This window comes from Rhinolophus hipposideros (genome assembly GCF_964194185.1).
Source record: "Rhinolophus hipposideros genome assembly, chromosome: 7".
Classification (NCBI taxonomy): domain Eukaryota; kingdom Metazoa; phylum Chordata; class Mammalia; order Chiroptera; family Rhinolophidae; genus Rhinolophus; species Rhinolophus hipposideros.
The window spans coordinates 53,047,488-53,060,039 of NC_138053.1; the positions used below are offsets into that span (position 1 = coordinate 53,047,488).

Genomic DNA, 12,552 nt, shown 5'->3' on the forward strand with positions numbered 1-12,552 from the left:
TCAGGCCTGAGGAACGTCAGATAGAAGGATAATGAAAGTTAAACAAGGAACAAAATGAAAGAAGTATATGGTTCAGTAAAATTAAAATATTTAAACAGATTTTAATCTTAGTTGTTAACAGGAAAATTATTTTTATAGATAAATTAATCTTTCTGAAAAAAAAATTTTATAGATAAATTAATCTTTCTGAAAAAAGCTTTTTCTAGAACAAGGATTTATTTAGAGAAAGATCGAGGGCTCTGAATATTAAACCAAATATTTTATGAATGATTTTTCTTAAAGAAAATTAAATTGTCAGGTAGATATCACATACTAAGAAAGTGCACTTGCGATTAAGCCTAACTGTGTCATCTTTTTCCTGGTTAGATGTTGATGATGGAGACACAGTGACAGATTTTATGGCTCAAGAGCGAGAAAGAGGCATTACGATTCAATCAGCTGCTGTTACGTTTGACTGGAAGGGGTATAGAGTCAATCTCATTGATACGCCAGGTATGGTGCTGTTCCAGTAATGCCGAGATGCTGCATCAGTTGAGGTTTTTGTTTTAATTGTGGTGAAAAACATGTATCATAAGATTTACCATCTTAACTATTTTTAAGAGTACAGTTAAGTAGTGTTAAACATATTGAGACTGTTTTGAAACAGATCTCTAGAACTTTTTCATCTTGTAGAACTGAAATTCTATACCCATTAAACAACTACTCTTCTTTGCCTCCATCTCCCACCCCTGGTGACCGCCATACTACTCTCTGTACCTGTGGGATTGACTACTTTAGATACCTCATATAAATAGAATTCACACAATATTTGTTGTTTTGTGACTGGTTTATGTCACTTAGCATAAAGTCCTTCAGTGTTCATCCATGCTGTAGCATGTGACAGTATTTCCTTTATAAGGCTGCATAGTATTCCATTGTACATATACAACACATTTTGTGTATACACTAAATTTTGCAGATACCATTCATCCATCAATGCACATTTGGGTTGATTCCACGTCTTGGTTATTGTGAATAGTTTTGGTATGAACATAGGTATACGAATATCTCTTTTTTCCTCCTTTCAATTCTTTTGGATACATCCTCAAAAGTGGGATTGCTGGGTCACACTTTTCTTTTTTTTTTTTTTAAGATTTTAAGTGTTATATTTTTCATCTTTTTGTTAGGTCATGTGGATTTTACCTTGGAGGTTGAGCGCTGCCTAAGAGTGTTGGATGGTGCAGTGGCTGTATTTGATGCCTCTGCTGGTGTAGAGGTAAAACAACAAATATTGCCAAAGTAAAATAAAGACAAAACAGCCTGATTTTTTAAAAAGTAGAATATATCAGATTTAGTTTACTATAACCCTTTATTGGGTAAGCACATATAAATCAAATTATGATGAAAGGAAGTTGGAATTTGATATTGAGATGTGATCTCAGATATTTCATAGTAAAAGAAAAGTATGTTTGTTTTTCCATACAAAATATGGTAGTGTTGAACTATGAAGGTACTGAGATTCTACGTTATTTTCAAGCTAACAAGTTAGTCTGCCAGAGTTTTATGGATTCTTGGAGAGGATACACGACTCCTGAGTCAGAGACAAAAGACACAAAAGTCACAGAAATAGCAATCACCAGTGTATCCATAGGGTGACCTGAAGGGGGGTAGGTAGAACATTTTTTTAGAGAGGACACAAGAAGCATAAGTCATAAAAGAAAACAATTTGATTCATTGCACCTTACCAAAATTACGTTTTCTTATTAAGAACTAAAAAAAAGAAAAGGTAAGCCATAACCTATGAGAAAATTTGTAATGTGAGATAAAATATTACATGAATATTAAATTCCAGAATGCAGTAACACTATTGATTATGTAGGAGAATATTGCTGTCTTAGGAAGTATGTGCTAAAATTCTCACAATACATGTGTATGACCAAAGACTTGTATCTAGAATATATGAAGAACTAAAAATCAATAATAAAAACTAACAACCCAATTAAAAATGGACAAAGGACTTGAATGGATACTCATTGAAGAAGATATGTGAATGGCCAATAAGTCCATGAAAAAATTTCTGTCCTCATTAGTTAAAAGGGCAATGCAAATTAAAATTACAAAGACCATTTCACACCCACAAGAATGGCTAAAATTAAGAATATATGACAACTGCAATTTATAAATACAGATATTTGTGTCTTTTTTCACTCTTTAAACCCTCTTCAGTTTACATGAACATTCAAGCAGTCTCAATAAAAATACTTGTTTTTTTATCACAATAGCATTTTTATAGTATACTTCTATTTGTTCTTTTTACATCACAACTATTTGAATTAATTAAGGCAAACGTCTGTATTTCACAGATCAGAAAACTAACAAGTTCACTGTTGTGTGACATGTACTAGGTAAGCTGACGCCAAACAAAAATTAGGTCTTCTGATTCTTGGTTAAGTCCTCTTTCCATGACTCAGTACCTCCCAGGTGTTAATTCTCTGTGTGGGGCAACCTAATTCACCCAAAGTAGTAGTCTCACTTTTCATCACACTTGGTTATGTTCTTTGCTGTGTTAACCTGAAAGCCAAGAGTGACTTTAGAAGTTTAAGTGTAGTGGCACTAATTGTGTGCTAGAATAGGGCCTAATTCCATGTTACGATAGATTCTTAGATCTCCTTATTCCATGTTTCGTAAAATAGCTATTTTTGTCCAACATGTGTTCTTTGCTTTAGGCACAAACTCTCACAGTATGGAGGCAAGCTGATAAACACAAGATACCTCGAATCTGTTTTTTAAACAAAATGGACAAAACTGGAGCAAGGTATTTAAAGTGTGTTTCGTTGGCTTATCAAAGTAAGAATACAATTTGAGCTTTTAATGGACTATAACTTAAATTTAGAAACAGCTATTCTCTATAGACTAAATAGTCAATGAAATCTCTATTCAATCCCATTTAAAAAATTGAAAGTAGCTAATTCATAGGTTAAGTACTAACGTGGGATAAAAAGAGAGCTGATAGATGGCGAATCATCCTGATTTTAATGTAGAGAAGCTGTATGCTATTTTGTAGGATGCTGCCAGAGTGATGTCTTGCTGATTTCACTGGTTCTAGTTAGAGCTGTATGGTCTAGTCCCTATGCGTACTGCTGAAGGTTGCAGTGCTCCCTGCCATTGTGAAAGGTAGAGGTTACAGACTTATTTCCTCTAGCTGCCTCAGAGAGCAATGTCCCCTGGTTTTCTGTAGCTGCTGGATAACATGCAGTCTATTAAAGGGAACTAGAAGAGGAGAACGTAGATGTTTTAAGACCTCCATTTAGGACAAAAGAGTTAATGCTGAAATGTGGTAGTGCTCAGAGACTTAGAGTGGTCATCCACAGTGGATATGTTATGCTGAGAGGATAATTCAGGGAATCAAAAATATATGAAGGATTTGGAGAAAATGTAAAGGGAGAGAATCAAGAATATAATAGATTCTGGGGAAATGTGATAGATCCTGGTCTGTGGTGTGAGTGGCAAAAACAAAACAAAGTATTTCTCCCCCCAAACCACACAATATGCTTTGTGTTTATGTAACTACAGTAATTCTAAGGCTGTGGGTTTAAGGACTTTTGTGTTGGTGAGTAAAAGCACAACCTTCAAAATGTGTGAGGTTCAAGTTCTGACCTTTTTCTGTTTGGAGATCCTTGAGGTAGACGGAAGTACTACTTTTACTGACTTATGGCACCTATGGTGATGGGGAGGGAGGTGACCAGATGCTAGGCTGGTTCTCAAAGACATTGGGACCACAAAGATTTGCATGTACTCGTATGTATAAGTCAGCGCATGTACCAAAGATGATATATGAGCCATCGGTAGCCAGCCCCAGTGTTAGCACAGTAATGCAGTGTAGCAGATGGTATTACGAATACCTGAGATAAAAGTATAAAAACTAGGCTGGCTCTTGGAAGAAAGCTGATGTGTGATAGCCATGTATGATGGCAAATGCAGTTATTAGAAGAATCCTTGACTTGTCATCACAAACCTTGCATTAGAATCCTAATGACAATTTATTATCTTTGATCTTGATCAGTTCATGTAACCTTAACCTCAAACTTCAGTTAACGTGATGCTAACAATAATAATACCCTAAATACCCGTGTGGCAGGATTATGGGAGATACTCAGTCACTGTTATTTGAAATTGACACTAAAAGTTTATGGTATTGTCCTATGGAAGACTGTTAAATGGTGAACATTAGGAACAATAAAAAGGGTTGTAATTTTAGAGAACATTCTTAAACCTGTTTTAAAAATCTTAACATTTTAAACTACTGTGTATTTTGTTTTCTACAGTTTTAACTATGCAGTTGAAAGCATCAGACAAAAATTGAAGGCAAAGCCTTTGCTTTTACAGGTTGGTTGATTAATATTTGGTTGATTAAATAGCAACAGCTCCTTTTCAGTTTCCTCATATATTTATTTTATTGTGACATACACATTTCTGAAGCTATCTTAGATCCTTTTTGGAAGAAGTTGGGATGTAAATAAAAATAGGTAAGGTTATGGTAATAATAATAGATATTTAGGAGAAAATGGAGAAAGATAAGATTTCTCACCAATGCCATTCTAATTGATTATTTAATAATGTTAATCTCACTCTGCATTATAGTTACCAATTGGTGAAGCCAAGACTTTCAAAGGAGTGGTGGATGTAGTAAGTAAAGAAAAACTTCTTTGGAACCTCAATTCAGATGATGGAAAAGACTTTGAAAGAAAACCTCTCTTGGAAATGAGTGATCCTAAATTGCTGAAGGAGACAACTGAAGCAAGGAATGCCTTAATTGAACAAGTAAAATACTTTGAGTTTAAAATTATATAAGTATTTAGAAACTTTTAAAATATTTTTGTTATAAAATTTAATATAAAATTACATATGGAATATGTAAAGTATACGAATAACAAAATGAACACCAGTGTATGCACCACCCAACTAAGAGAATATTAGTAATACTCTTGAATCTCTGTGCCACTTCCTGTTCATATCTCTCTCCCTTCCACTAACAGTTTACAAATGTATATATCCTTAAAGAACTTAGTTTTTCATGTTTTTGAACTTTACATAAATGGAATGATACTGTTTGTACTTTATTACACCATTCATCATTATGTGGGAGAGTCATCCATGTTATGTGGTTATACTTCATTCATTTTCAGTCTTGTATAGTGTTCCAATATATGATTATACCACAATTTATTGTCTGTTTTCCTGTGGATGAACTTTGAGGTTGTTACCTTTTGTGTTTTTTGTTTTTTTTGCTATTACAAACAGTGTTGCTATGAATATCTTTGTATGTATCTCCTTGTGATCATAGACAAAAATTTGTTTAGGGTTAAACCTAGGAGTGGAATTGCTGGGTCAAACTGTATGTCCATCTTTATCAGATGTCAAATTATTTATTAAATTTTAAAACCATCAATTTTTCAGTTAATATAATTCTGGACCTCATCTAGCCTCAAAATTTTAGTAGAAAATAGTAAGATTGTTAATATTTATATGATATTGTTAGTATATAGAACAATATACTATGTTTCACCAGAGTGAAACATACCTTAAACTCCGTGAATTTTATGGTGAGAAGAACATTTGAGTCTGAACCCTTTGATTTTTCACTTCTAAATTAAACTGGTCAAAATAGATCCTCTTATAATTTTTTTCATTCATCTTTTGTATGAAGTTATTTTTGAAGTAATTATTTTCCATTATAATACATAGTAATTATAAACCATCATTAACATAATCATAATTGTTATTTTTATTAATGGATAATAGTTATCGAGGACCTGCTATGATGATTAGCTTACGTGCTTTATGTATGTTATTTAATCCTCACAACAACCTGTATTCTTATTTTAATGGTGAGGAAACAGAGCCTCAGAATGCTTAAATAAATTGTCATACAGCTAATAAATAGCAGACCTCAGGTCTGTCTCAGTTTAGAGAGAGCTAGAGCTCTTATGCATTTTGCTATACTGCTTTTCTAATTTGGCAAGGGAGGGCACATAAGAAGAATAAAAGTGGAATTGATATTAATCAATAATTGGGTACAGAATTAGTTCTCCTTTGAGTTTTTATTGTTTTGTTTTATACAAAAGAGCTATCAGAATAAACCTAAGAAGGATTTTGTAATCAAGTTGAAGAGCCAACATAAACTTGAATATATATCTCATATTGTTCTAGGACCTGATAGTCTCAAACTTTATTTTCATTCTATGCTATCAGTATATAATAATAAAGTGCTCATTCCAATAAATACATACATCACACCTGTTAGGATGATAGCTATCAATAAAACAAAACAAAAACAAACAGAAAATAAGTGTTGGCAAGGATGTGGAGAAATTGCACTGTTGGTGGGAAAGAAAATCGTGCAGCCACTATGGAAAACAGTAGGGTAGTTCCTCAGAAAATTGAAAATAGAATTACCCTATGATCTAGCAGTTGCTCTTCTGGGTATCTATCCAAAAGAATTGAAAGCAGTATTTCCCAGAGATTTGCATATCCTTATTCATAGCAGCATTATTCATAACAGCCAAAAGTTGGACAGTGTTCATCAACAGATGAAAGAACAAACAAAATGTGGTATGTTCACACACACGAATATTATTCAGCCTTAAAAAGGAAGGAAATTCTGACACATGCTACAGTATGAATGAACCTTGAGGACATTATGCTAATTAAAATAAGCCACTCACAAAAAGACAAATACTGTATGCTTCCACTTATGTGAGGAATCTAGAGTAGTCAAATTCATAGAGACAGGAAATAGAATGATAGTTGCCAGGGGCTAGGGGAAGGGGAGAATGAGAAAGTTGTCTTATGGGTATAGAGTTTTAGTTTTGTGAGATGGAAAAGTTCTGGAGATTAGTTTTACAACAGTGTGCATATACTTAACAGTACTGAACTGTTCACTTAGAAATTATTAAGATGGTAAATTTTATTATATTTATGTTATACTATACCACAATTAATTTTTTAAATGGGAGAATAAGATTCGTGTGGACAGGAATCAACTTTCTGTGTTCTAAAAGTGAACAGTGAAAAAAATAATACTTATTGTATACTTACTGTATGTTCTGAAAGCATAATTTGAATTGGTTATTTAATCTTCATGATAGTCCCATGAGGTAGTTACTAGTATTATCTCCATGAGTAATCGAGGAAAAGAGGGGTGGTGACATAACTTAACCAAAGATTTTGAATAAGTGAGTAGTTTTGTCATTTCCAGAAGTTTGACTCCAGCTTTTTCAGGAGGATGGTTCAGTACATTTCTTCTGTAGTTAACTGTTAAATATGTGTTTTTCTCACCCAAGTTTCAAAGTTTTGCTCCTCTGTACTGTTATAAACTTTTGAAACTATTTCATTAATTTTCTTGTCAGCTGAATTCTTCTATTTCATAATGGCAGGTGATTATGAAAAGAACATGAATTAGATAATTTTCATTTTTATTTTGAAATGATGTCTGACTCCCAACTTAAATTTATTCTCTTGTGCAATATTAATTACAATAAGATTAGTTTTTTTTAGTTTGACTGCCTTAGGAGATCTTGTGAACATTCAGAATATTAGAGGAGTACCAGATGAAACTTTTTAATGAACTAAGACCCCCAATTTTATCTGAAAACAGCAGTCCATTGTATATGTTATCACTGGCTATAAAATGTGTATTTTATTTTGGTTTTTTTTGAGCACTCTTGAATAGAGAGCACGTCACTGAGATGCTTTATCTGACTCAGGCTTTCCATGAATTTAGAAACTCATAATAGCATATCTTCAATTTTCAATCTCTTTTCCTTTGAAAAAAAATCTGTCTCCTTTTTAGAAGATAGGAAGAGGTCTTTGGCCTGGATAACTTAGATCACGTATCTGTCTTGGAATAGTTGGTTATTGTATATTTATGATATTTAGACTTAATAGTTGCAACAACAAATGCAAGCTGTGGAACAAAAGCCTTTCTTTATAGGTTGCAGATTTGGATGATGAATTTGCTGAGTTGGTTTTAGGAGAATTTAGTGAAAATTTTGATTTGCTCCCAGCTGAAAAGGTAAATTTTATTATTCATTTACTTTGTCAAGTTTTACTAATTGGATGTGGTTTGCTTTCTGTCTCTCTCTGTGTTTTGTGTTGTTTTTTTTTCCAACTGTGCATATCGTTAGAAAATGTTGGCCTAAACAAAAATTGGGAGAACATTAAGATAAAGTCACTATTAATACAGGAACTTCGATAATGGCAGTATATTTTCAGAGATGCTTTATAAAATTAGAAATGGAATCTTTTTTACTTGTATTGAGTCAGAAGAAGTTAATTGTTCATTCTCAGCCTTTTCCCTTCATTGTGACCATCTCTCTAAGTATTTTTAGGGAAATCACAGGTAAAAATTTTGTATTTAAAATTTACTGGTATTTTAGCCTACTACAATGATCATTTTACTCAGGAAGTTTTTCCCAAATCCATTTTAATTTTTAGTGGGAACTCATTACAAATCTTCCTTTGTTTTCTTTTGAAATACACTGAACCAGAGACTAGGTGAGTAAAATAACTGATAGTAATTGAATTATGACAGATTTCTTCAGGGCATTTCTGGTTTTTTTTCTGCCAAGGAACTTCCCCCATGAATTTGGCAAACTTATTCTGTATTTTCCTTTATGAAACATAAGAATTACCAAGGAAAGTGTTTTTAAGTGGTAATATGTGTAGTGTTGTCCAAAATGAGCCCAACAAATTCTCTTAGTTTTCCCCAAAAGAATTAAAGAAAAACATGCAATCTATAGATTAATTTTGAGCCATTTGAAGTTATTGGGGTGGAAAAAATAATTTTTTTCTATTGGGTGAAATGCTGTAATCTTGAAATTTTTTATTATTTAGTATTTGGATGCTTAAGTGTGATGTTTATTATGCCCTATAGTCACATACGTGATTTCTGTTTTCGAAGAGCTTACAATCTAAAGTAGAATTGACCCACCATTTCTCTGGTCAGTAGCTTGTAAGCACACCCAAGCTTTTCTTGGTTTCTGAGGTCTTTTAAAATTTTTTTTTTCTACTTTCTCAATTTCTTTTGGGTTTTGTTTAATATGGAGCTAATTCATTTGAACAAATTATAACGCATATTTATATTTTTAATTTGTGATCAGTTTATTTATTAGATTATCAAGGTTAAATTGCAAGAATATTAAGTCATTTATCCAAGAAATATTTTTAAGTGCCTACTTTATTTTAAGCACTTTTCTAGTTTCTGGGGATTTACCTGTGTTTTCATTGGACTTCACTATAATGCTCATATGGATTTTACATTCTAGTGAATGGGGAGACAGACAATAAACTAATAAATATATATCTAATATACCAGGTAGTGATTAATGTTATAAAGAAAAACAAGAAAGAATGATGGAAGTGTATGAGGAGTGCCGTTTTACATGGTTGGTTAGGAAAGGCATCTAATTGTGAGCTATTTTGGTTGAGACCAGTATACTATATACGTGACCATAAAATGGTCACATAAAATACTTACTTATATCTCTGCTTTGTAGCTACAGACTGCAATACACAGGGTAACACTGGCTCAGACAGCAGTGCCTGTGCTCTGTGGAAGTGCCCTGAAAAACAAAGGGGTCCAGCCCTTGTTAGACGCTGTTACTATGTACTTGCCTTCACCTGAAGAGCGCAACTATGAATTTCTGTAAGTGTGCAAGTTTCTTTATTATAATCTTACAGCCTTGAAAAAACAGGTAGGCAGATAGGTCTTTTTCACAAAGAGTAGTTGAATCACCATTTTTTGAATAATATCGGGGAAGAATATCATTGAAAATAATATAATATAGAGCCATAGTAATTTTTACTTGAAAGGGACATTTGTTATTATATCTTGTAACCTTCTGTGTTTACAGATGGAGCTAAGAATATGGATTTTTTGCTGTCTAAAAGTATGTGTTGACCTGCCATCTTAAAAAAAAAATACTGAGGACATTGGATAAATATTCCTTAGATATATTTATATTTATTCTAGATGTCAAGATTTTTCATAAGCTCAGAATATTTTGTACCTGTAGAGAAAGGTACATTGTTTTACTCCTGTTGTCACTAACAGCTTTGTATTTAGTAATAAATCCTCTAAAATGTGAGTGAGTGCAAAATGGCAGACAAAAGTAGACTTTAATCCTTTTAACATTAATCACTATCTCTCAATTGGAGAGGCATTACAGTGAAGTGATTATGAGCATGGACTCTGGACTACCTGGATTTACATCCCAGCTCTTCCAAGTTGCTTAACCTCTCATCTGTGCAATGCAAAGAATAGGACCCCCCATAGGATTGTTATATCAAATGAGTTAATATTTATAAAGCATATGGAGCATTGCCTAGTATATTGTAAGCTCTCTGTATAAGTATTTGTTAAATAAAGTTAAAAACTGGAAGAAATAGGAATAAGATTGGAGAATTTCTATAGTAGAATTGTCTAACCTACTTTGAGTCATGGACTCCTTTGAAACTAATGAAAATACGGAGCTTTTCCTCAGAAAAATGTACTTGTGCATAAAAATTGGCAATTTCAAAGGGATTCAAATTTTCCGTAACATATCAATGAAACACCAATTTAAGTTCATCATTCTATAAGAATGTTGGTAGGTAAACAAGTTCAAGTTTGTAGTGCCAATTTATATGGTTATGTAACGAGAGAAAGTAGGAGGGTAGCTTAAAAGCAATAATTGAAAAGTACCCATTTGTTTACCCTGTACAGGTTTGTTGAGAAGTGGTGTGATGTTCCTAGGTATATTTTTTGATGAAGGAACTCTTGGCAATGAAATTATTTGTGACTAGAGGTCATATTTGGAAGAGAACCCATTATTTTTAGTTTTGAGGAATTAATGGTAAGATATCTATTAAATAAGTTAATTCAATGGAGGAAGAGAGGTACATAGTACTGACATTATTAAATCGGCGTGGGTAGCTAAACTACAGATATGAAGGATCTTTGGAGGACATCAGGGTTAAGTTGGTACAGTGATTATGATCTGATCTATATATGTGTGTGTATTTAAATATGGGAAATGTATTTTAAAGACTTTTTTGGAATGTCTTCTTAATTTTATAGGCAATGGTATAAGGACGACTTATGTGCACTGGCGTTTAAAGTTCTCCATGACAAGCAGCGAGGACCACTGGTTTTTATGCGCATTTATTCAGGCATGATCAAACCCCAGTTGGCCATACATAATATTAATGGAAACTGCACGTAAGTAGAAGCTTAGGTTATTTTATAAAACAGCACTCGTTTCTTTAAGAAAAACTTTTGCTAATAAAATCATGGTTTTACAGGGAGAGAATAAGTCGTCTGCTTTTGCCATTTGCTGACCAACATGTAGAAATCCCTTCACTGACTGCTGGTAACATTGCTTTAACTGTTGGGCTTAAACATGTAAGTGATCATATGGTTTCTCTAGGAAATAACAGCTTATATGTTTAAAAGTAGGTATTTTATAAGAACAAAAAACCATAAACAATCCAAATATCCATCAATAGTGGAATAATGAATATTGTGGCATATTCATCAACACAGTTGACTCTCCTACTTGAATAGAAAGAAAAATAAATTACAGAAGCATATTAACAGTATAGATTGTATTTGTATAAAGTTCAAATCTAAGTAAAATAATAAACTACTCATGGATATATACATATATTTTAAGTTTATATGAAATACTGCATTGTTCCCATTGGATTTTTCTCCTGCCTTGAGCATTGCAGACAATTTAATCTAACCTCATAAGCAATCAGATATAATAACTGAAGATATTTTGCCAGTGAAGGCTCCATGAGGGCAAGGATTTTTGTCTCTTTTCTTCTCTATTCTTAGTTCTTAGACAAGTGCATTTAGGCATTCCATGACTTCTGTGGGATGAATGGATGAAAATACTTAATGCTGTCTGTATACCGGGGTGCCAAAAAAATGTATACAAGTGGACACTTTGGTCAACGTTGCTCAAGCAATAGTTCGCCGTAATCAGAAGTGTCTGGATGCTGATGGTAACCACTTTGAGCACCTTTTGTAATTGCAGAAGTCAAATGTGACTTGAATTCGTATTTTGTTATCAATATATATTATTACAATTTTAATGGAGTTTTCCTTTCTTACAATGTGTATACATTTAAATGGCACCCTCTGTACATGATTTTGGTGGGTTAAAACTAAGGATATTTCACTTATATATGGATTAAGTCAAATACGGTTTCTTATTGCACTTTGGTATATTTGGCATTTAGGATATACATTGTTATTTTAACATTTTAAAGGCTTTATAATTAATTGCAAGATTTAAGATCCATTAGCAAAAAATTCCTACAGTCTGGAAATTGGATTTCTAGCATTGCAGTGTCCTGTCTCTGTCTATGTGAAGACAGGAACTCCTTGTACGTATTTGAAGGAGTTACAAAAATCCGTTTGAACTACTGCTTCACCAGAAATATCTTCACAGAGAAGGAAACTGACACAACTTCATAATATAAAAGTTTAAAAGTGAAATTTTAGTTTTAAAAATAATGAGTCTA

The 12,552-nt window shown here is 32.9% G+C and overlaps 1 protein-coding gene across 11 annotated transcripts in view; it reads left to right on the forward strand.

Annotated features, from left to right (window-relative positions):
- Window positions 1–12,552, forward strand: part of GFM2 (GTP dependent ribosome recycling factor mitochondrial 2) — a 79,524-nt gene that overhangs the window by 14,196 nt on the left and 52,776 nt on the right. For 10 of the 11 annotated variants that reach the window (XR_013993625.1, XR_013993626.1, XR_013993627.1 and 7 more), the window contains 9 exons: window positions 367–492; window positions 1,167–1,255; window positions 2,706–2,794; window positions 4,305–4,365; window positions 4,621–4,800; window positions 7,973–8,053; window positions 9,537–9,685; window positions 11,099–11,239; window positions 11,323–11,422. Coding sequence is in view for 3 of the 11 variants with exons in the window: in XM_081053461.1 (XP_080909587.1) it covers window positions 367–492; window positions 1,167–1,255; window positions 2,706–2,794; window positions 4,305–4,365; window positions 4,621–4,800; window positions 7,973–8,053; window positions 9,537–9,685; window positions 11,099–11,239; window positions 11,323–11,422 (1,016 nt within the window). In the remaining 8 variants the exon portion in view is untranslated. The remainder of the gene's footprint in view (window positions 1–366; window positions 493–1,166; window positions 1,256–2,705; window positions 2,795–4,304; window positions 4,366–4,620; window positions 4,801–7,972; window positions 8,054–9,536; window positions 9,686–11,098; window positions 11,240–11,322; window positions 11,423–12,552) is intronic. The other variant, XM_081053463.1, reaches the window with a different exon arrangement.